The following is a 25,359-nucleotide window of genomic DNA, read 5'->3' on the forward strand; positions in this document are numbered from 1 at the left end:
ATCTATATAAAGAAACACACAAGACAACCAAGCTTGGGGAGATATAAGGCCATGTCAATTCTTTGCACGGGGAATGGAGGCACGTGAGTCCTTCCATAGAGATACATATTGAACATACCCTAACTCTGGCTGCAAAGTTTAACTGAAAAGTTAAACCCAGTGGGGGAGATTTATCAAACATGGTGTAAAGTGAAACTGGCTCAGTTGCCCCTAGCAACCAATCAGATTCCACCTTTCATTTTCCAAAGAGTCTGTGAGGAATGAAAGGTGGAATCTGATTGGTTGCTAGGGGCAACTGAGCCAGTTTCACTTTACACCAGTTTGATAAATCTCCCCCAGTATGCCTACCAGGGGAAAGATGGAATACAGATCTTATATCTGGCCTGGCAAGAAGTGCCACCTCCACCCCTAGCTTTGCGGAGAGGAGACTCAACCACTATTAACTAGCTGTATAAGTGGTTAGCGGTTGTAACGCCATCTCACCATTGTAGTTTTCACCTCCAGATGCTTGACTAATTTATATGTATATGTAACAAAAGTCCGTCCACAAACTTCACCACGTCCACAATCTAATGCAATTTTCAAATGCATGAAGAAGTAGGAATCATCCCTCCGAAACCGTCAGCAGGAGAGCGGCGTGACTGAGTGTCTAGGATAGTTATGTGAGCCGTGAGCCTGTATCTGTATGCCGTATTTGTGAGAATATATCTTTTGCGTTGAAGCTACAAACTGTGAGTACCAGTTCTTCTAAAGAATTGTACTGTGTACATAAAAGCACAATCGGGGTGAAAAAAACATCATTTCAAATCAACCGGTGCCAGAAAGTGCCAGAGATTTGTAATTTACTTCTATACAAAAATCTTGAGTCATCCAGCACTTAGCATCTGCTGGATGTCCTGTAGGGATGTGGTGTATTATTTCCAGTCTGAAACAGTGCTCTCTGCTACCCCCTCTGTCCATGTCAGGAACTGTCCAGAGTAGTAGCAAATCCCCATAGAAAACCTCTCCTGTTCTCCAGACTGGAAAGAATACCACTCCTTGCAGGACATACAGCAGCTTATAAGTACTGGAAGACTTGAGATTTTTTTTTTTAATAGAAGTAAATTGCAAATCCCTGAAAAACCCCTTCAAAATAGTAAGTTACTTTACATTGAACCATCTCCTTACAATCCTGGCTTCTATCACATACAAAAGTTGGTCGACGAATTCATCACCAATTGGCATTAAAGGGAACCAATCGGGCTGATATGTTTCCCTGAACCACTGTATACAGCTCCTGCAGCAGCCGTGGCATGTACCTGCCGCGGCTGTAGGAGCTGTATACCCCCAAAAAAGCACTTTATTCCCTCTGGGCACGTGACAGCCATCTGGGCGGCTTCCCGTCCGTATCTAGTCACCGATCTCTGCCTGTCAATGGTCCCCTCGGAGCGCGGTGACTAGATACAGGCTGCCTGTCTCGCGTTCGGGGGATTAAACTGCTTTTTTTTGGGGTATACAGCTCTTGCTGCAGGCGCGGCCGGTACATGCCGCAGCTGCTGCAAGAGCTGTATACAGCAGTTCAGGGGGATTGGGCTGATTGGTTCCCTTTAAAGGAGTTATCCAGTGCTACAAAAACATGCGCCCGCAAGAGGTGTTCAGAGCGGGGCCGTGTGGCGACCCCGCTCTGAACCGCCGCGGTCCCGGGTGCAGCTTGTAGCCCGGGACCGCGGGTATTAGCGGGAACGCTCCGATCGCTGTGCCAGCTAATACAGTAATCAAAATGGCGCTCATCCCGACTCTGCACTCGGATGCTTTTGGCTGCAGCAGCCAAAAGCAAACGAGTGCCGATCTCATTGATCTTTGCTGTATAACTATAAGACCCCCAGGGGGGGGAATAACCCTAACCCCGGGGGGGGAATAACCCTAACCCCAGGGGGGGAATAACCCTAACCCCAGGGGGGGAATAACCCTAACCACAGGGGGGGAATAACCCTAACCCCAGGGGGGGAATAACCCTAACCCCAGGGGGCTTCTAGTATAAGGGTAAAAAAAAAAAAAGTGTTATTATTAGTAAAAAGCCCCCTACCATAAAAGTTTGAATCACCCCCCTTTTCCCAGGTTTTAACCCTTTGAGGACCAGGCCCAAAATGACCCAGTGGACCGCGCAAATTTTGATCTTAGTGTTTCCATTTTTCCCTCCTCCCCTTCTAAGAGCTCCAGCACTCTCAGTTTTCTATCTACAAGCCATGTAAGTGCTTGTTTTTTACAGGAATAGTTGTACTGTGTAATGGCGTCATTCATTTTACCATAACATGTATGATGGAATTCCAAATATATTATTTATGAAGATATAAATAGGTGAAATCGTAAAAAAGAATGCAATATGGTAACTTTTGGGGGGTTCCTGTGTCTACGTAATGCACTATATGGTAAAAGCGACATGATACTATTATTCTATAGGTCAGTCCGAACACAACCATATGCAGGTTACACTGATTCTCTAATGTTATACATTTTTTTAAATGAAATCCTTTTTTTTGGCAATTAATTATAAATAAAATGGGCCTATTGTGACACTTATAACGGTTTTATTTTTTCACCTACGGGGCTGTATGGGGTGTCATTTTTTCCGCCATGATCTCTAGTTTTTATTAATACCATATTTGTGAAGATCGGACGTTTTGATCACTTTTTATTAATTTTTTTTATATATAATGTAACATAAAATCGGTAATCCGCGCACTTTTTTCCCTCTTTTCGTGTACGCCGTTTACCGTTCGCAATGACGCTTGTTATATTTTAATAGATCGGACAATTACGCACGCTACGGTATATTATATGTTTATTTTTTTATTTATTTTTATATGTTTTATTTATATAATGGGAAAGGGGGGTGATTTCAACTTTTATTGGGGGAGGGGCTTTGGGGTAGTGTATTGGTGTTTTTAACTTTTTTTTTTTTACACATTTGAAGTCCCTTTGGGGGACTTGTACATAGATTAGTTTGATTTCTACACTGATGAATGCTATGCCATAGGCATAGCATTGATCAGTGTTATCGGCGCTCTGCTCATTGAGCCTGCCTGTGCAGGCTCAGTGTAGCAGATCGCCGATCGGACCGCACGGAGGCAGGTAAGAGACCTCCGGCGGTCCGTTTTACTGATCGGGACCCCCCACTTACACTGCGGGGGTCCCGATCTGTAAGTGACAGGGGACTCCCCCTGTCACTTACACTTAAACGCCGCGATCGCGGCGTTTAAGGAGTTAATGACACGCGGCAGCGCGATCGCTGTAGCGTGTCATTACCGGTGAGGTCCCGGCTGCTGATTGCAGCCGGCCCCCACCTGCTATGAAGCGCGCTCCGCTCCGGAGCACGCTTCATAGCGGGAGAAACACCCAGGGCGTACAGTTACGCCCTAGGTCGTCTGGGGACAGACTTCCATGGCGTAACTATACGCCCTGGGTCGTCTAGGGGTTAAATAAAAGTAAATAAATAAATAACCATGTTTGGTATCGCCGCGTGCGTAATCACCCGAACTATTAATCACATTCCTGATCTCGCACGGTAAACGGCGTCAGCGCAAAAAAAATCCCAAAGTGCAAAATTGCGCATTTTTGGTCGCATCAAATCCAGAAAAAAATTTAATAAACAGTGATCAAAAAGTCGCATATGCGCAATCAAGGTACCGATAGAAAGAACACATCATGGCGCAAGAAATGACACCTGACACAGCCCCATAGACCAAAGGATAAAAGCGCTATAAGCCTGGGAATGGAGCGATTTTAAGTGTTGTATATTTGTTAACAATGGTTTGAATTTTTTACAGGCCATCAGATAATATAAAAGTTATACATGTTACATATCGTTTTAATCGTAACGACTTGAGGAACATGCATAACAAGTCAGTTTTACCCCAGGGCGAATGGCGTAAAAAGAAATACCCCCTAAATAAAAAAAATAAGTTTTTTCGTTCAATTTCAACACACATTGAATTTTTTGCTGGTTTTCCTGTGTACTTTATGCAAAAATTCAGCCTGTCATTTCAAAGTACAATTAGTGACGCAAAAAATAAGGGCTCATGTGGGTCTCTAGGTGGAAAAATGCAAGTGCTATGGCCTTTTAAACACAAGGAAGAAAAAACGAAAGCGCAAAAACGAAAATTGGCCCCGTCCTTAAGAGGTTAAAGGTATCATGTGTTGCCTTGACCGAACAGCTATCTAACAGTGTCAGGAGTTTTATAAGCTGAATTATAACAGGTTCCCTTTACAACCCATGGCCGTTCATAGTGGCGCCTGTTCACAGCAGAAAACTATAAATTCTAATACAAATGCAGCTTTAGTAGTTCTTGGTCGAAAAAAAATGCCACCTATTTAGGTAACCTAAGGCTCTGTTCACATGATGCGGTTGTTTGAGCATTTGTAAACAGTATTCATAGATTGCATAGTAAAAACGCATGCAATTGTCTTCAGCATGAAACATAGATGGAAATCATGGTAGCTAAAAAACGCAATAGAACAACCCCTTAGTTTTCTCAATGTAGCACTATAGTGTGGAGAAACAGAACATGGCTAAACTGCAGCCTGTGTTTTCACAACTTTATTTACAACCACAATGTTGACACGTAGACGTAGATCACATGACCGACCGCGTCAGCGATCTATTTGATTGGTTGTATAACGGGGCGGGGCGAAGCCTCTTAGAAACGGAAGAAGATGCACTCAGTGCCGGAAAAGGCGGGAGCATTGGGTATAGATTCTAACCAATCATGACAGGGAGAAGTGAATGACAAGTGACGGCGACCAGTAAGCGCTTGTGTGAGCAGACTGCAGCCAATAGTGCAGAAAGGTGGGCGGGGTTACCCGTTAAAGCGAAAGGAAGCCCGTTATTGTCCTCCGAGGAGTGTCAGCATGTACGGGAGGAGCGGAGGAATGTATATGGGAAGCGGGAGACCTCCGGGGATACAAGGTGGGCGCGCAGTGCAGATGTCTGTGTGAAACTACAATTCCCAGCATGCACGTTGTCAGGCTCTCCTGGGGGCTCTGATACAGTGTGCTCTTGTATTATGGGTAATAATTATAGTTAGAGCTATGGTCAGGAAAATAACCTGTACTCACCTATCAGATCTCACACAGTCAGATAGCAAGAAGGGAGAACCCCTTTAAGGATTTGTTCACGTGATGTCTGGCTGATCCATAGGTTCTCCTTTATGGTCACAGGTATCTGTTTGACAAGGTTCCTGATGGAGTATCCTTATGTTTGTATTTTTTTTATTTTTTTAATAAAACTTACAATTGGCCTGTAAAAAAAAATCCTACTTGGTAATTCGTTTCATCCCAGCTCAGCTGCATCCACACCTATCTTTACTTCAGCTGGGTTATGGGACTGCCAGAAAGTGACATGGCTTTTTGCATCACTGGATTCCGATGCCTCCTGTCAGCTCAGAACAACAGCCTTACCCCCTGCCCTGCCCTGCCCTGCCCTCATGTCTCTGCCCTCCTGTCTCTGCTGTGTGCAGAGTCTCTGCCAGCCTTACCCCATGCTCTGCCCTCCTGTCCCTGCCCTCCTGTCCCTGCTGTGTGCAGAGTCTCTGCCCTCCTGTCCCTGCTGTGTGCAGAGTCTCTGCCCACCTTGCCCCCTGCCCTCCTGTCCCTGCTGTGTGCAGAGTCTCTGCCCTCCTGTCCCTGCTGTGTGCAGAGTCTCTGCCCTCCTGTCCCTGCTGTGTGCAGAGTCTCTGCCCACCTTGCCCCCTGCCCTCCTGTCCCTGCTGTGTGCAGAGTCTCTGCCCTCCTGTCCCTGCTGTGTGCAGAGTCTCTGCCCACCTTGCCCCCTGCCCCGTGCAGAGTTTCTGCCCTCCTGTCTTTGCTCTGTGCAGAGTCTCTGCCCTCCCGTCTCTACTGTGTGCAGAGTCTCTGCTGTCCTGTGAGATGCAGCCTGATATCCGCCCTTCTGTGTGTATAGAGACAGACTAAAGCTGCATCTCATATGATACTCTATAGCAGGGATGTCAAACTCAGGCTCTCCAGCGGTTGCAAAACTACAATTCCCATCATGCCTGGACAGCCAAAGCTTTAGAATTGTAGTTGTGTAACTGCTGGAGGGCCTGCGTTTGACACCTGTGCTCTATAGTCACATTTAGTGACCATCTGTTCCTGCCCTTATATAGCAGCAAGTACAGTGATGAGATCCCCTGAGGCATCATGGGAAATGTAGGCAGCACTAGTTAACCAGGGAAACTAGGGCGGCATACAAGTAAGTTAGGTATACACCAGACATCCATTTACTTTATTATTGAGTCATAACATATGCGGCATATAACAGAGTGCTTCTTTAAGGAGTTGTTCTTACTTAATCCTGACTCTTGTGTCATCCACATGAAGGATATAACTCCAACAATTATGGACTCATGAACTATGGTCAGGACCCCTACAGATCTTCATCACAACCTTGGATGAACCCCCAGAGTGGACTAACCAGAGAGAGGTAAGAACCACCGCTGACATCTGTGCCCCTTACGTTACAGTGTTCGGCCATCTTCACCATAGAGTTGAATAGAGCATGTCTGTCTCATCATCTGTGCTGTGTGGATAGATGTTAAAGTTGTAGTTCACAAAAAAAAAATTAAAATCAACAGATATTTGTAATTTACTTCTATTTAAAAAAATCTGAAGTTTTCCAATACTTATCAGCTGCAGAAAGTGTTGTATTGTCTTCCGTCTGACACGGTTTTCTCTGCTGCGACCTCTGTCCGTGTCAGAAACTGTCCAGAGCAGTAGCAAATCCCCATAGAAAACCTCTCCTGCTCTCCAGACTGGAAATAATACACCTCTTCCTGCAGGACGTACAGCAGCTGATAAGTACTAGAAGACTTGAGATTTTTTTTTTAATACAAGTAAACTTATAATCTCTGGTATTTTATGGCACCAGTTAATTTGAAAGAAAACGTTTTTTCTGAACTACCCCTTAAGTCCCTGATGGCGAACCTATGACACGCGTAGACATGTTCGCTGACACGCGGCCGCATACAGACTCCATCACAGCCCTGGCGGCACCAAAACTACATAAGCCAGGATGCACCCTGGCCTCTGACCCCACTCTGTGTTCACCAGCGGCACCATGCTTCAGCCCTGCCTTGCTCCTTGTGCGCTCCGTTCTTACCCTCACAAAGGCATCCTAATGAATTGTAAGCCTGGGGAGAAGGGTTTGGGGAGGGATGGAGAGTCAGGGAATAGTATGTGTGTGTGCGGAGGGATGGGAGGGGGAGTAGTGTGTGTGTGTGTGTGTGGGGAGGGATGGGAGGGGGAGTAGTGTGTGTGTGTGTGTGGGGAGGGATGGGAGGGGGAGTAGTGTGTGTGTGTGTGGGGGGTAGGGATGGGAGGGGGAGTGTGTGTGTGTGTGTGTGTGTGGGGAGGGATGGGAGGGGGAGTAGTGTGTGTGTGTGTGTGTGAGAGGAGGGATGGGAGGGGGAGTAGTGTGTGTGTGGGGGGGGGATGGGAGGGGGAGTAGTGTGCGTGTGGTGGTGGTGGGGGGGGGTGAATCGTGGGCATGCTAATGACAGCTGCATGTTGAAATTGAATTGTAAACCTGGGGAGCAGTGTGTGTGGGATAGATGGGGGTCAGGTGGGTTAGTGTGTGTGTGTGTGTGTGTGTGTGTGTCTGGGGGTTAGGTGGGCTAGTGTGTCTGGGGGTCAGGTGGGCTAGTGTGTGTGTATGGGGATGGCGGTCAGGTGGGTTAGTGTGTGTGTGTCTGGGGGTCAGGTGGGCTAGTGTGTGTGTGTGTGTGTGTGTGTGTATGGGGATGGGGGTCAGGTGGGCTAGTAGTCACTAAGCGGGTAAGTTAAATAATTATTTTTTGGCTTATTAAGTACAGTTATAAATTACAATTACATATTTTTTGTTATTTAAACTATAAATGTGGCAAATTATGGTGGTTTTTTTCGAAGTGACACACCATCCGTGTTGTGCTTGTTTTTTTTGCCGAATGTTGACACACCAAGCTCAAAAGGTTGCCCATCACTGCCTTAAGTGTTAGTGAGAAAATCCTTTTAGCACCTTAGGTCAGGTTCACAGGCCGTATTACAAAGCACAATAATGAGGGAGAAGTGAGCGCACACCTGTCAGGTCAGCGTTCGCTTCCCCCTCATTCGCTGCCTATGCCATTACAGCAAGAGGGGCTTCCCGGGTGATCCTTAGATCATCTGGGCAGTCCATCACAGTTAGTGGCGGTTTGCTGCCTCTGCTCCTTATACGTTGACGAGCTGCAGACCGTCGCTGACATGACCGGCTTGAACGCTCAGTAATTGGCCGCCTTAGCAGGAAACTCAAGAACATTATTTTTTTCTCCTACAGTTTCTATAACCATCAAGAAAGGAGCAGACTTGGCTATCCTGAGCCTGCAGGAGGATACGAAAGACAAAGGGAACAGTGGCCCCCTCATGGAGGACAGCCGGGCTGGAGGGGTGACCCAGGAGGATCCTACAACTTTGGGTCCGCTCCACCTGCAGGACCTGCAAGATATTCCCAGCCACCCCCAGGAAGAGGTGGTTTCTCCAATCCGAGGTCATTGACTCAAAACTACTCCCGCAGCGGAGGGTTCAAGAGGATGAAAACGAACACATATAGAGTGAGAAAACGCAATCTGTCAGCGACTAATCTGTACTGTGCTTGTGACTGCACACATCTATGATACCTGACCCTTACTATAGGTCCATACTGTAACTCTGTCTACATAGATGGCATGTCTCATGAATTCTGGGGTCATCCAGGTAAAACAAAACTTTGTTTTATCTCATATGGCAGGGGTAGGCTTTGGCTGCCCAGGCATGATGGGAGTTGTAGTTTTGCAACAGCTGGAAAGCCAAGGTTCCCTACCCCTGTCATATGGCCTTACAATTAGTGTTACTCCTGTCAAGTAAAGGGGGAATTCCGAGTGACTGAGGGCATTTTTTTCAGTTGTAATACTTTTAATGTGTGTGTATATATATATATATACATACACATATATATATATATATATATATATATATATATATATATATATATATATATGCACTTCCATTTAGCGGCGGACATTGTTTGTGTCGGGAGCCTCTGGAGAGGAATTGGTGATTGGGATCACCGCCCCCCCCTGCTTCTAGAACAGAGCGGTGATAGCAGTCACTGCTTACACTGCTGAGGCTGCGGTTACCAAGATCGTGTCGGGCAGCCTCTCCCCACAAAGTAATATATCTTTGTTAAAGCAATGTATTTAAAGGACAACTCCGGGCAAAATGTATTTTTTAATATGTTATTACTAGAGATGAGCAAACCTGGAGCATGCTCGAGTCGATCCGAACCCGAACTTTCGGTATTTGATTATCTGTGGCTGCTGAAGTTGGATAAAGCCCTAAGGCTATGTGGAAATCATGGATATAGTCATTGGTAGTGATGAGCGAATACTGTTCGATCGAATAGATATTCGATCGAATAGTGAGATATTCGATATTCATACGAATATCCCGCGAATATTCGATAAGCGTTCAAATCCCCCAGCTTCCAGTTTTACCCTCCAAATGGTCAAATAGATGTTTTTCACTAATCAAATACTTGTTCCCATAGACTTTAATGGGATCGAATATTCGATCGAATATTCGCAGGATATTCGTACAAATATCGAATATTTGAAAATCTCACTATTCGCTCATCACTAGTCATTGGCTGTATCCATGTTTTCCAAACAACCTTAGAGCTTTATCCAAGTTCAGCATCCCCAGCTAATCAAATGCTGATCGTTTGGGTTCGGATCGACTCGAACCCGAACCCGGTTCGCTCATCTGTAGTTATTACTTAAGGAAAGTTAGACAAATTCCTAATGCACAGTTATTATGGGAAATGCACATATAGTGATATTTCTCTCAATTTAGTAGATCAGGCAGGATTCAGTTTCTCTAAAAAAAAAAAAATGCGATGTCACATATCAGGTGTAGTTTATATGACGTGTAAAGCAGGGATCACTAGTGGCACATATGATGGGGCTGCTGGCACTTGTGGTGCGGCTGCCCCCCGCGACAGCAGCCCCGTCCTATGTGCTCGCTGTCCTCGCTGGCACTTGTGATCCCTAGTTATTCTTACAATGTAATTTCTCCATATACTGCGCCCCCTGCTGGACACATCATATAGATTGTGATCTGATTTGTGATGTCACAGTTTTTTAGAGAAATTGAAGCCTGTCTGATCTACTAAAGCACTTTAGTAGCAGCATTTCCCATAATATGTGTATATTAGGAATTTGTCTAACTTTCCTAATGTAATAACATATTAAAAAATACATTTTGCCCGGAGTTGTCCTTTAACGTAAATTTTTGATCTCTGGAGTACCCCTTTAAAGTCGACTCAATCACTTCATTACAGTCTATGAAGTGAACTATTTGGATATTCTGCCAGGCCAGGAATGGAGTGCAATGCCATGCACTCCCCCAGCCATATTGTGGGATTGCAGCGGGTCTCAGGAGTGATACCCAGTGCAGTCAGTAACTATTAACATGTCTGAAAATGACATTAATTCTTTAAAGGGATTTTTTTTAATAAACTGGTGTCAGAAAGTTATATAGATTTGTAAATTTCTTCTATTAAAAAATCTTATGTCTTCCAGTACTTATCAGCTGCTATATGTCCTGCATGATGTGGTGTATTCTTTGCAGTTTGACACAGGGCTCTCTGCTGCCACCTCTTTCCATGTGAGGAACTGTCCAGAGCTGTAACAAATAACCATAGAAAAGAGTTTCTGACATGGACAGAGGTTGCAGTAGAGAGCACTGTCTACTTCCTGCAGGACATACACCAGCTGATAAGTACTAGAAGACTTGAGATCTTCAAATCAAAGTAAATTACAAATCCTATAATTGTCTGGTACCAGTTTATTTGAAAAAGAAAAATTTCACCAGCGTTCCCCTTTAGGGTAGCTTCACACGTACCGACTGCTGCGAGTCCGCTAGGTCCTTTCACTACATACACGCAGCGGTCGTTCAGACCGCTGCGTGTATGTAGAAGTGATCTGCCAGGACCTAGCCGACTCGTAGCGTTATTAACGCTGCGAGTCGGTACGTGTGAAGCTACCCTTAAGCGGTTAAAAACGCATCATAAATCACGTCTCAGCTGCACTGTTAGGAGACAGCCTAATGGTTGCTCTTACACCCGACACTATTGCTTTAGATACCAATACTTAAAGGTTGGACCTGGAGCTGCCACTGTTTAAAGTAGACCTATGCCATTGGCTGCTATAATGTGTTGCCTGTTGTCAGTCTCATGGTTGTGCTCATGTGACTTTCTGACATACACTGCGGCTTACATGATGGATAATTAGACTTCCTAGATTATCATATGTCAGATTAATAAACAAGTTTCACCTGGGCACTTTTCCATGTTTCTTAGATTTGCTCTTTTTTCCTTCCAGGGAGGACAGAATAAAACGTCTGACAGAGGCAAAGAACCACCGCCTGCGAAAAAGATGAGGCTGACACCAGAGAACAAAGACTCTAAAGAGTTGGTATCGGAGGAAGGTAAGAAGAGGAAATATACACGTGTGATAAAGGTCTGCGACATGTTATAGAGCAGGAGCAGGGAGACTGCAGCCTCCAGCTGTTGCAAAACTACAATTCCTATCATTGTCTGCAAAATCAAAGATGTAGCTGTCCAGGCATGATGGGGATTGGGCTTTTGAAACAGCTGGAAGGCCTAAGGGTGCCCATCCCTGCTGTAGAGAGATCTGGGTTCACAAAAACATGTTCACGTTCTTCCAAAAACAGCACCTCTCCTGTCCTCTGTTTTGGTGTGGGGTTTTGTAGCTCAGTTCTATTGAAGTAAATGGAGCAGAATTTTAATACTGCACACAACCTGAAGACCGGGTTGGTGCTGTTTTTGAAAGAAAGTAGCTGTGTTTTTTTTTCTAACCCCTTTAATATCACTATAAGTAAGGTAGTATTAGCATGGTGTAACTGGTGACTGAGAGCAGGGAGGTCAGCATCTCTATACCTGGTGATTTAGGGAACAAAAGAGGTCACTGTTAAATACTTGTACTTGATATTAACCACACCACGACCCAGCATTGTCTCTGTAACGGGAAGCTGAACACTAATAATTCAGCTTCTTGTTTCCTTTCTGCATCATAGAGATCTGGGCCGTGTAGTGAAGGAGCAGACACTCATTAATCATAATTAGGTGATCAGTGATCAAAGGGTGATCACAGAGATGTATCTGCTATGCCAGAAATTCATGGCGCTAATGTGTTTTTTGTGTTTTTTTTTTTACAGATTGTAATGCTGCAGAACCGGACCAGAGCACGACGTCAGTAAGTTCTGTAGATCAGTGGCCGGGCCTATGAGTGACCTCTTTCAGTCTATGATTGAGATGTAGACATTGTGTATACAGCTCCTCCCTATTATAGAGCATAGCATTCAGATGGGCTTTTTTCCTTCCAGGGAGGACAGAATAAAACCTCTGACAGAGGCAAAGAACCACCGCCTGTGAAAAAGATGAGGCTGACACCAGAGAACTCTAAAGAGTTGGTAACGGAGGAAGGTAAAATCAGGAAATATACACGTGTGATAAAGGTCTGTGACCTGTTATAGAGCAGGAGCAGGGAGACTACAGCCTCCAGCTGTTGCAAAACTACAATTCCTATCAGTGTCTGCAAAATCAAAGATGTAGCTGTCCAGGCATGGTGGGGAATTTTAATACCACACACAGCTTGAGGACAAAGGTAGCGCTGTTTTTGCAAGAAAGTAACTGTTTTTCCTAACCCCTTTAATATCACTATAAGTAAGGTAGTATTAGCATCACTGGTCGCTGAGAGCATTGAGGTCAGCATCTCTATACCTGGTAATTTAGGGAACAATAGAGGTCACTGTTTCATACTTTATGTTCACCACACCACGACCTAGCATTGTCTCTGTAACGGGAAGCTGAACACTAATAATTCAGCTTCCTGTTTCCTTTCTGCATCATAGAGATCTAGGCAGTGTAGGGAAGAAGCAGACACTCTGTAATCATTATTAGGTGATCAGTGATTAAAGGGTGAGCACATAGATGTATCTGCTATGCCAGAAATTCATGGCGCTAATGTTTGTTTGTTGTTTTTCCCAGATTGCAATCCTGAGGAATCGGCCCAGAGCACGACGTCAGTAAGTTCTGTAGATCACTGGCCAGGCCTACTAATGACCTCTTTCAGTCTATGAGTGAGATGTGGACACTGTTGGGGAGATTTATCAAACATGGTGTAAAGTGACACTGGCTCAGTTGCCCCTAGCAACCAATCAGATTCTACCTTTCATTCCTTACAGACTCTTTGGAAAATGAAAGGTGGAATCTGATTGGTTGCTAGGGGCAACTGAGCCGGTTTAACTTTACACCATGTTTGATAAATCTCCCCCCATGTGTATACAGATCCTCCCTAGCATGGAGCATAGCTGTAACCAACTAATGCTGCAGGTCTCCTTGTGTCAGTGTCTGTGCTTCCTTCACGCCATTAAGTTGGGGCTTTTATTGAATATCTTCACAATTTGTTTTCCAGGACAAAGACCAAGAAGATGGAAAACAAGAGAAGTCAGGTAATGGGATCCACCAGTTTGCAGGTTCATCAGAAAACTTGGATTTTGGAATATAATAATGCTGTGTAATGAAAGGCTTTAGAATGTCATATGGTCTTAAAAAAAACATTAACCCCTACCGGTACGTCCTGGAAGTCTGTCCCTAGACAACCCTGGACGTACCGGTACATCCTGAGCTATGAAGCATGCTCCGGAGTGGAGCGCGCTTCATAGCAGGTGGGGGCAGGCTGCAATCAGCAGCTGGCACCTCACTGTTAATGACACGCTGCAGCGTGACATTAACTCCTTAAATGGACCGCCGGAGGTCTCTCACCTGCCTCTGTGCGGTCCAGTCGGCGCTCTGGTCACTGAGCCTGCACAGGAAGGCTCAATGAGCAGAGCGCCGATAACACTGATCAATGCTATGCCTATGGCATAGCAATGATCAGTGTAAAAAAGGAAAGTATTGTATGTACAAGTCCCCCAAAGGGACTTAAAATGTATAAAAAAAAAAAAGTTAAAAATCACTAACACACAACCCCAAAACCCCTCCCCCAATAAAAGTTGAAATCACCCCCATTTCCCATTATATAAATAAAACATATAAAAATAAATAAATAGATAAACATATAATATACCGTAGGATGTGTAATTGTCCGATCTATTAAAATATAACAAGCGTCATTGTGAATGGTGAACGGCGTACACGAAAAGAGCGAAAAAAGTGCGCGGATTACCGATTTTATGTTACATTATATATTAAAAAAAATTAATAAAAAGTGATCAAAACGTCTGATCTTCACAAATATGGTATTTTATTACTATTTAATTGCCAAAAAAAAGGATTTCATTAAAAAAATATATATAACATTAGAGAATCTGTGTAACCTGCATGTGGTTGTGTTTGGACTGACCTATAGAATAATGCTATCATGTCGCTTTTACCATATAGTACATTACGTAGACACAGGAACCCCCCAAACGTTACCATATTGCATTCTTTTTTACAATTTCACCTTTTTATATCTTCATAAATAATATATTTGGGGTTCCATCATACATGTTATGGTAGAATGAAAGACGCAATTGCAAAGTACAACTATTCCTGTAACAAATAAGCCATTACATGGGCTTGTAGATAGAAAACTAAAAGCGCTAGAGCTCTTAGAAGGGGAGGAGGGAAAAACGAAAGTGCAAAGATCAAAATTTGCGCGGTCCACTGGGTCATTTTAGGCCTGGTCCTCAAAGGGTTGAAGGGGTACTGTGTGGCTTTTTTTTTTTTTTTTTTTTTTTTTTTCAAATCAACTAGAGTCAGAAAGTTATATAGGTTTGTAAATGACTTCTGTTAAAAAATCTCAAGTCTTCACGTACTTATCAGCTGCTGTATGTCCTGCAGGAAGTGTATTCTTTCCAGTCTGACACAGTGCTCTCTGCTGCCACCTCTGTCCTTGTCAGGAACTGTCCAGAGTAGAAGAGGTTTTCTATAGGGATTTTCTACTGCTCTGGACAGTTCCTGACCTGGACAGAGGTGGCAGCAGAGAGCACTGTGTCAGACTGGAAAGAATACACCACTTCCTGCAGGACATACAGCAGCTGATGACAAGCATTTTCAGCAAGGATGATGCATCACAGGAAGCCATCAAAACAGCAGCTATGGTAGATCATGCAGAGCTCATACAGATCATCTCAATATCACCCTGCCTTTCTTTTTCTGTGGCTGGATTACCCCATTTATTTTGATTAATTTTTTTAGATAATTTTTATTAAACATTTTTCAATTTTACAGCAAAAAACCCACAGCCACCCATACCTCAACCACCCCCAACCCCTAGAACAGTATGTCATACAATGGTAGTTTTCTCAAAGAGAAAAAATGTACATCAATAATACACAACTAGGACATAAAAACAGTATTCCGACCATAGGATTCAACATAAAAACTTACTCCGACAGGCAGGACACTCCAACACATAGCGAGCTCTATAACTCCAGAAAACATTCGGATTACCCCATTTGTGACCCTCCAGCTGTTGCAAAACAACAGTTTCCATCATGCCTGGACAGCCAAAGCCTTAGGGTGCGTTTACACACAGAGATTTATCTGACAGATTTTTGAAGCCAAAGCCAGGAATGGATTGCAAAAGAGGAGAAATGTCAGTCATTCCTTTATGAGCTGTTCACTGGTTATAGTCTGTTCCTGGCTTTGGCTTCATAAATCTGTGTAAACGCACCATTAGCTGTAGCAATATACATGATCCATGTACCTATTACTATTGACTTCTCTTTCCTACAGAAGATGCGCAGTCATCTAGCAAAAAGCCACAAGAGACTGAAAGCACGCCCAGTGGAGACGATCTGGTGGAGAAGTAGGTGGTTCACAGGAATCAATAAATATAATGGATAGAGTACAGCATAGTAGATTAAAGCTATACATATAGATGTGTAACATAAAAGTCTAACTAAAATAGTAAACAAATGACTAAATAACATAAATGGTTTTCCTTCCAGGATGGAGTTTCACTGTTCCTTGTGTCAGTTCCGCACCTTATACGACGAGGAAATGAACGACCACCTGCAGAGCACCTTCCATAAGGACCATATAAGTCATTTGAAGGATAATCTTAGCAAGCAGGAGGCAGACTTCTTACAGGTATACTATATCTCCCTGCCTCCTTACATTATCTAATCCTAGAATATCACACTGATACGGCTGCACCGTCTACAGACAACACAGCAGGTAGTTACCATGGTCTATAAAAAAAAATATATCATTGGTAGAGAAACCTTATTGTAAGGCTCCGCTCACACAAAGTAAAACTGGTGGAATTCTCTGCTGCGGTGTCATAATGACAGTCTATAGGAGGGCTTGCACGCCTCCTGTCTCCGCGCTGAAAAATTGACATGTCCATTCTTCAGTGCAGAGAGAAGAGGCGCGTAAGCCTCCCATAGACTGTCATTATGACACGGATTCTGCGGCGGAGAATTCTGCCAGTTTTATTCCGTGTGAACGGAGCCTTTGAGTCTATCCTACTGATGTGTAACTGGTCCCCAGCAGCTTATCACCCTACTGCCTCTGGCTCGCCTCTTACCCCAAGTGCCAATCTTAGCAAGCTTTAACTGGTCAGAGACTTGCCATAAACTGCCTAAATCTATAGGAAAAGCAAAAATACTGTTTTATATCTTATCAGAGAAAAACATTCCAATTGCCAAGCTCCTTTTCTGTTTCTCAACCCTGAAAATCATGTAAAAAAACAGCTGAAATCCACCTTGAAATTGATCAGCCAATTTAGGTGTTAGTTTACAGCCACCTATAGTACTTTATGGAGGGAGAGAAGGAAATGTAGAGAAAGACAGACGCTGCTGAATGTTGCAGGAAGTGTTATATCTCATCCCCGTGTTGGACTCACAGCTTACAGTACAATACTGCTCTATAATGTCCTCCGTGCTGCTGCGTCTGAGAGTGTGTTATAAAAATAGAGGCAAGCAGGATCCCGGCTTTTGCATAGCACGGTAGACATCTTAAAGGCTAGGAAAATTACAGGGAATAACTGATAAAAAAAAATGAAAAAGCTCTATAATGTCCTCCATGCTGCTGCTGTTTCTGAGAGTGTGCTATAACAATAGAAGCAAGCAGAGTCCCCTTCTGTGTGTTCGGATAGTATGGTAGACATCTTAAAAGCTGGGAAAATTACAGGGAATAACTGGTAAAAAAAAATGCCATGTACAACGTAAAATAGCTTAAAATACTGCTGCTCCTCATGTACAGCTTATCCTGAAAGTTTAGGGTTTACCAGCAGGTGGCAGGATCAAATATATAGTAAAACAAAACCAGAGGAGTATTTGGTCTGTAGACATTTTCAATCTCTCTTTACCCAATGATATTTTCATTCCATGATAGCAAACCGAGATCGTGAAAGTGGTGAAGAATTAATAATGCACAGGATCTATATATTTATTTGGATTTTCGAGTCCCTTTACGCTAACATCTCTTTGTATCTTCTTTCAGGAGTATGTGCAGTACAGGACTAGGAAGACTGAGAACCAGCGCAAGCATGTGGAGGAACTCGACAACACGATCCATACGATACGTCAGAATCAGGATCTCACCCTAGGTAGTGACAAAGCCGCTTATGTAGACAAGAGCATTGAGCTTTAAGGAGGCATGGCCAACACCCAAGACAATAGATAAGACATAAAGGTTGACTATTGTCCCCACTGCACCGATCCAGCTGACTCTGCTGATATCCATTAGAAAGAGTGGCCAGGGGCGGATCGGTGCACTGAGGTCAGTAGTCCTACCCACAGTGCACCAATCCACCCTAGTAGCCTAGAAATTGAACTACAGACTGCACAGAAACAGCGCAGAGGATGAAGATTAGAGATGAGTGAACTGGGTTCGAGTCGATCCGAACCCAAACTTTCGGTATTTGATTAGCTGGGGCTGCTGAACTTGGATAAAGCTCTAAGATTGTCTGGAAAACATGGATACAGCCAGTGACTATATCCATGATTTCCACATAGCCTTAGGGCTTTATCCAACTTCAGCAGCCACCGCTAATCACATGCCGAAAGTTTGGGTTCGGATCGACTCGAGCATGCTCCAGGTTCGCTCATCTCTAATGGAGGTATTACAGGGCCCAGTATTGCAGATTAGTGAGCGCCAATCTGCTAGATCGACTCTCGCATAATGAGCCTATTGCACAAGTCAATAATTGTGCATCAAGGGCTGTATGTGTGTAGATAGATAGATCTATCGTTATAGATATATCATTAGCAATGTCAATGCAGCCCTTGCTGTATATAGTAAGGCCTCATGCACACGGTCAGTAATTTTTTCGGGTCCGGAAACCACCCGCTAAAAATTACGGGTTGGACATCCGTATTGCATCCGGAAGCACGGAAGTCTGATGATGCCTGCAATCACCACCGAGCACGGAAGCGTCCCCGGTTGCCATGGTGATTGCAGGAGGGGCGCGGTCTTTACAGGCATCATCAGACCCCTCTGCGGCATCAGACCCCTCCTGCGGTAATGATGCGATCCTCCTGTGCCTCCTCTCTCTCTGCCATTCCTTCAGTGCTCTTAATTGATTCATTGATACTTTTCCTAACCACATTGTAAACACCAATTTATTGAGGTAATTGGTAATTGTACGTTTGTAGCCCAGCTGCCAATCATCATTACCAATTAGCACAAATTGGTGTTTACTATGTGGTTAGAAAAAGCATGAATGAATCAATTAAGAGACTGTGGGCAGTGAAGGAATGGCCTGTCAGCTAAATACGGCACAATATTAAGTTATGCAATGTTCCGAGCAGGCACCCTTCTGTATGGTCTTCACCTTGTGGAGTACTACAGATCCCAGCTCTCTGATATACCATCACAAACACTGCCTCCAATAACATTCGTCTACTGATTCTGCTACAATCGGCACACGATGTGCAGCAGAGATCCGGACATCAATGTGCACGAACTCTGATCCTTAAATACGGATCCGTAAATTACGGGACGTGTGAATAAGGCCTAAATAATAAAGTTTATCCGTTGCCTCTCTGCGCTCCCTGGTGTTTTTCTGTCTTCTGCCTGCTCTGCAGCCGCCGCTGGAACTTCGGAGCCGATCCCTGAAGTGACAGGCCGCTCAGCCAATCACTGGCCGAGATAGGAAAGTGTAGAGGACAGTGATTGGCTGAGCGGCCTGTCACTTAAGGAATCGGCTCTGAAGTTCCAGGGGTGGCTGCAGAGAGCGGGCAGAAGCAAGAAAAACACTGGGGAGTACGGAGGGGCAACGTGACAGCGGCCTGTCACTTCAAATACCAGTGTAGAAGTTTTAGTAGCAACAAGTGGGCAGAAGCTAGGACACCTGTTTTATATATTTATTTCTACGCAGTTATCAGCCATAGGCTGTGCATTGCTATTATACCAAAAGACACGATCAGCTGATGATTATTGTCTCTATTACACGGAGTGATGATCAGGCAGGTTACCGCTCCGTATAACAGGGCCCTTAGAATCCACTGGTAAACTGTGCCACAGTCAATGCTGTTTGTATGTTATGACCATCAAAATGTAAAGGGAGAGAAAAAAAATTGTCGTTTCTATGGGGAAAACTTGACCTGGCCTGTAAGGGGTTAATAAGCGTTGTGTTTCTTATTGCAGGAGTGGGCATGGAGCATTTTATGAAGAAAGTTGAAATTGCTTATTGTTCTGCTTGTGATGTATTAATCCCTATGAAATTGGATGCCCTACAGCAACATGTCACATCTGTTCCACACAAAAATAAATGCCGGGTGAGTCTTACATATAACCCCGGGGTTGTTCAAAGATTACACATAGTACAGGGATCATGGATAGGGATAAGCCCAGCAGCTGAGAGACACAAAGGAGGGAAGCAGGATTTGCTCAAAGTTAATAAATAGACATAATGGGTCTCCATTAGCCACAACTAGCATTTAGTTTAGTTCAATGCAGGGATGGGGAAACTCTGGCTTCCAGCTGTTGCAGAACTGCAAATCCCATCATGCCTGCAGCTTTGGGTAACCCTAACCCTGGTTTAAAGGGAATCCGTCAGCTCCTGGGCCCTACCTGAGGTGCTGACAGTGTGCTATAGCTGGCAGTCCCCCAGTGAGCATGGTGCCTTTTTAGTAATTTTCCGTGCAGCGGATTATGTACAATCTTATGTCTCCTACTGTACTAAATAGTCACAGTTTGTGCCACACTCTGGCATGCACCCTCCTCCCTCTTCATGAATAATCAATGCTGCCCGGCCTCCTACTTGCTCAGCTGTCAGCCAGTGTCTCTGATTGCAGATCAGTCCTCTGTAGGCTGTTTATGTCTAAAAGAAACACTCAGGTATAATTGAATCTGTTCTCCCTAATGTGTTGGAGCTGTGGTCTAGGGGTAACTCTCCTGTCTAGAGACCTGCTAGCAGTTCATGCTCTGGTTTGAATCCCCTGATGGAAATTAAATAGATGTCTTTTTTTTCCTCATTATTGTATAATTTTTAAGGCTATGTTCCCACACAGTATTTTTGCTCAGTATTTTGGTAAGTATTTTGCAACCAAAACCAGGAGTGGATTAAGAACACAGAAAGGCTATGGTCACACACTGTTGAGATTGAGCGGATGGACGTCATTTAATGGCGAATATTGGACGTTGCTTTGAAATAACAGTCATTATTTGCCATTAAATGACAGCCATCAACTCGGTTTCAATAGTGTGTGAACATACCCTTTCTGTGTTTTCAATTCACTGACTGACTAAAATACTGCGCAAAAATACTGTGTGGGAACATAGCCTTAAAAATTATACAATAATGAGGAAAACATAAATAAAGACTAGAGATGAGCGAACCTGGAGCATGCTCGAGTCGACCCGAACTTTCGGCATTTGATTAGCGGTGGCTGCTGAACTTGGATAAAGCTCTAAGGCTATGTGGAAATCATGGATATAGTCATTGGCTGTATCCATGTTTTCCAGACAACCTTAGAGCTTTATCCAAGTTCAGCAGCCCCCGCTAATCGAATACCGAACGTTCGGGTTCGGATCGAATCGAACCCGAACCCGGTTCGCTCATCTCTAATAAAGACCTCTTTTTCATTTCCATCAGTTGATTGGGACCAGAGAATGAACTGCTGGTAGGGCTCTAGACTGGATAGTTGCCCATAGACCACAGCTTCAACTATAGCTGAGTGTTTCTTTCAGACATAAACAGCCTATAGAGGACTGATATGCAATCAGAGACACTGGCTGACAGCTGAGCCAGCAGGAGGCCGGGCAGCATTGATTGTTCATGAAGAGAAGGGAGGGGAAGTAGTAGTGAGGTGTGGCACAAACAACTCCCCTTTGGGTCTTCAGTACAGTAGGAGATATGAAATTGTGCATAATCCGCTGCACGGAAAATTACCAAAAAGCACCATGTTCACTAGGGAACTGCCAACTACAGCACACTGTCAGCACCTTAGATAGGGCCTAGGAGCTGACAGATTCCCTTTAATAAGAGTTATATAGGACATTATGCAGAGAGCTCCCTCTAGTGGTGACAGCTGTGTGACGTGAAATATGTGATCTGGAGTTCTGTAAAGAATTATTATGACTACTAAAAGCTGCATAGAATTTTAGGGCAAACTTCAGCCTAATAACCAATATATTGAGAACTCTGTCTTGTCTCCCTTCTTTTCTTTCTAGATCAGTATGCGAACCTCTAAAACGAAAGCGCTGGGTTTTGCGAGATACCTCCTGAAAAACAAAGATCTCAAGCAGAAAATGAAGCAAAATGTGAATGTATACATGACTCTATATATATATTTATATGATGTCCAAAGCTGCATTACTGTATAATTAGACATACAGCAACTGAATATGATGCATCTATTCCTTACATGTCAAGATCTGTGCTTGCTGTCATTGAATGGAAACATTCTTGAGAAATTGGGGGTTTATGCATATGTATGATGTGCCAGGAGCTTACTCTGCACCTATGGCTATCACAGTGTGAAAGTCTACTGTGTATCACAGCTGAGGGTTTGCTACAGGTGCCCAGTAAATACAATCCTCTGTGTATCATTGTGTACAATGTATGAAACTAGGACAGGGGAGAGTTTGTGCTACTGAGTAGTTAAAGGAGTTGTCCGGAATAATAAAAAAAAGCACAGCTACTTGTTTGTTTGTTTTTGCAAAAACAGCACCCCCCCCCCTCAGGTTGTGTGTGGTATTACAATTTGGCTCCATTCACAAAGGAACTTAGCTGCAAAGCCCCACATCCCAACTGAGGGCAGGAGTGGTGCTGTTTCTGGGAGGAAGTGGCTATGTTTTTATAAGGCTGGATAACCCATTTAAATTCACAATATCATTGTAAGTAGTACTACTAATCTGAAAGCAGGATACTATTCAGCCCTGACTTCAAGCACAGATTATGACAATGAGGAGGAATAGAAACACATTCTGAAAGCAGAATACAAAATCTGCATATATAACGATTCATTGTATTCTTGGAATGATGAATTGAAGCCATAGTATGACTATTATTGACACAGATACTTGTATGTCCCAATACGGCAGGGTTAGGGAACCTTGGCTCTCCAGCTGTTGCAAAACTACAACACCCATCATGCCTGGACAGCCAAAGCTAAAGCTTTGACTGTCCAGGCATGATGGGTGTTGTAGTTTTGCAACAGCTGGAGAGCCAAGGTTCCCTAACCCTGCAGTAGGGTGTCAGGGTGATAAGTTGTCTTTAAGACTTTCCCATTACTTCTTCACATCTTACCGAAATTAATTCCTTAAAGGGGTTGTCCAGCGAATATTTTTTTTTTCTTTCAAATCAACTGGTGTCAGAAAGTTATATAGATTTGTAATTTACTTCTATTTAAAAATCTCAAGTCTTCCAGTACTTAGCATTTCCTGCTTGACTTACAGAAGCTGTTGTTTTTTTACATTCAGAAAGAGTGCTCTCCGCTGACATCTCTGTCCATGTCAGGAAACTTCTCCTGCTCTGGACAGTTCCTGTCTTGGCCAGAGATGTCAGCAGAGAGCACTGTGTCTGAATGTAAATAAAACAACACTTCCTGCAGGACATATAGCAGCTTATAAGTATGGGAAGACTTGAGATTTTTAAATAGAAGTAAATTACAACATATGTAATTTTCTGACACCAGTTGATTTAAAAAGATTTTTTTTCCCACTGGACAACCCCTTTAAGCTTTGTCTAGCAATAATTTCTGTAGGGCTACATCACATCATCACTACCTGTCTTGTAAAGCTTTACCATTTCTATTCCAGGGCCAAAAGGAGGAGGATAAGAAGGAGGGGGAGGAGACTACCAGTGGTGGCTGTAGCACAGATTTAGCAGATTTAGAGATGCCGTGCATTACTCTCTCTGACTCCGAGGGTGAAGATGAAGAAGATTCTGGTGGACAAGTCACTGGGCAGGAGAACACTGAGGAGTCCTCTACTGTATGTGACGGTCCTGAAAGCACAGAGGTTGAGGCGTCTGTGTCTTGAATAAGAATTTATACAAACATTATAGTTGTTTATTAAAAGGGTTTTTTATGTGAAAATATTTATTTCCTGGAGCAGTAAAAATAAAGACTGCCTACTCGCCTCTTCTGATCCCCCCGCTGCTGCAGTGCTGACATCTTCCAGTCCCCACTGCTGTCGTCTTATGTACCAACAGGAACTGTCCGCTCAGCCTATCGCTGCCTGCACACAGTGTTATTGGAAAGATGAAAAGGAGAGCAGCAGCAGGGACCAGAAAACTAAACAACAGTGGTTGGGGATCAGGGGAGGTGAGTATACTGCTTTTTTTCATTGCAGTAGGAGGCATATAACAAACAAATATTTGTGCCTGGAAAGCCCCTTTAAAGAATATTATCACATTTTAGGAACAAGATAAAAAAAAAAATCCATGAAAAACTTGCAAAAGTGATGTCTGTTGTGTCAAAAAAAAAATATTTTTTTTTTCCATTCCTCAATCAAAAAAATAAATGTGAATCTGTTTTTTGTACAGTTAAGTACTTTGTAACTGCGGTGGTTTTAGATATATAGCGCTGAATGGGGCCTCGCTGTATCCAAGATATCCAATATAGTCCTTATAAAAGATGCCAAAAAAGGCCATCCTTTCTCTATATTCTGTTTATTGCAATCTAATGTTTCCTGTCACTGGCGGTTGCAGACTGGTGAGAGATGGAATTTAGCATCTTTAAAAGCCAGGTAGGTCCTTGCACACTTGGTTATTACCAGATCTCACATATAAGCACTATCAGTGATTGCCGGGTATAATTTACATACATGCAGAGCTGTGACTTGGCGAGACATAGACTCCACGCAATCTCTGATGGTGTCCTCTAGTATCACAATTAGGGTACGTGCACACTACGGAATCCGCAGCTTGTGGCCGTGCGCATCTCTGCGGCTCCCATAGACTTCATTCTGTGCTTTGTCAGATTCGGCGGAATCTGTCAAACTATAGAATGGAGACTATGGGAGATGCGAGCTGCGGAATCCGTAATGGGTGTTCCATCAGGATTCTGTAGTGTGCACATGCCCTCTTAGTCAGGGGTCCAATATTGACTACTAACCCCTGTCCCACAGGCTGTGTGTCCCGGGGGACAGAGACCCCTTAGGGACCTGACTAAAATTTAGTTTTTATTGAATTACTTAAATTTACCAAGAATATCACATACTCCACAGGTGCACCATATATATATATATATATATATATCCACAGGTGCACCATATATATATATATATATATATATATATATCAGTTCTCTGTTCTCCTGGTAGAAGAGGTCCAGTCTCATAATTACACTGAAGCAAATGACTGTAGCAGGGGATTGCCCCTTTGCCACATGCCCACGTCCTTGAAATTTATCAGGACATCTGGATAAATTCCGCACCCATAGGCTTCTATTAGCCACTGACAACCTTAAAGGGGAAATCCACATAAGGAAAATTTCTTTTCTATTAAGGGTACGTTCACACGTACCGGATCCACAGCGGATTTCTAGCTGCGGATTGGCAGCGAGATCCGCTGCGGATCCCTGCCCAGTAAATTCTATGGGTAGACAAACTCGCAGCCCACTTTGAAAGTTCACATGACCCAAGCATCTTTCCATCAGCCCTTGAAACGTGGCAGGAGCATTGCATAGTCCAAATGGCATACTGGTAAACTCCTATAAGCCCATGGGAGTGGTGAATGCTGTTTTTTCTTGATCCTCTGGAGCCATGGGGACTTGCTAATAACCACTAGTGAGGTCAAGCGTAGAGAAATAGGCAGCAGAGCCAAGTGCAGCAATGGACTCCTCTATGCGTGGGAGAGGGTACGC

The 25,359-nt window shown here is 43.8% G+C and overlaps 1 protein-coding gene across 1 annotated transcript; it reads left to right on the forward strand.

Moving 5' to 3' along the window:
• Positions 1-4,778: 4,778 nt before the first annotated feature.
• On the forward strand, positions 4,779-23,533 carry LOC138784162 (A-kinase anchor protein 8-like). The gene is made up of 14 exons (XM_069959675.1): positions 4,779-4,945; positions 6,358-6,460; positions 8,327-8,600; positions 11,409-11,514; positions 12,265-12,302; positions 12,433-12,532; positions 13,097-13,134; positions 13,524-13,560; positions 15,833-15,905; positions 16,048-16,189; positions 17,546-17,651; positions 19,694-19,824; positions 21,722-21,817; positions 23,312-23,533. The coding sequence occupies exons 1-14, from the start codon at positions 4,888-4,890 to the stop codon at positions 23,531-23,533; spliced, it is 1,524 nt and encodes a 507-aa protein (XP_069815776.1). The 5' UTR covers positions 4,779-4,887.
• The last annotated feature ends 1,826 nt before the right edge of the window (positions 23,534-25,359 follow it).

This window comes from Dendropsophus ebraccatus, chromosome 1 (genome assembly GCF_027789765.1).
Source record: "Dendropsophus ebraccatus isolate aDenEbr1 chromosome 1, aDenEbr1.pat, whole genome shotgun sequence".
Lineage (NCBI taxonomy): Eukaryota > Metazoa > Chordata > Amphibia > Anura > Hylidae > Dendropsophus > Dendropsophus ebraccatus.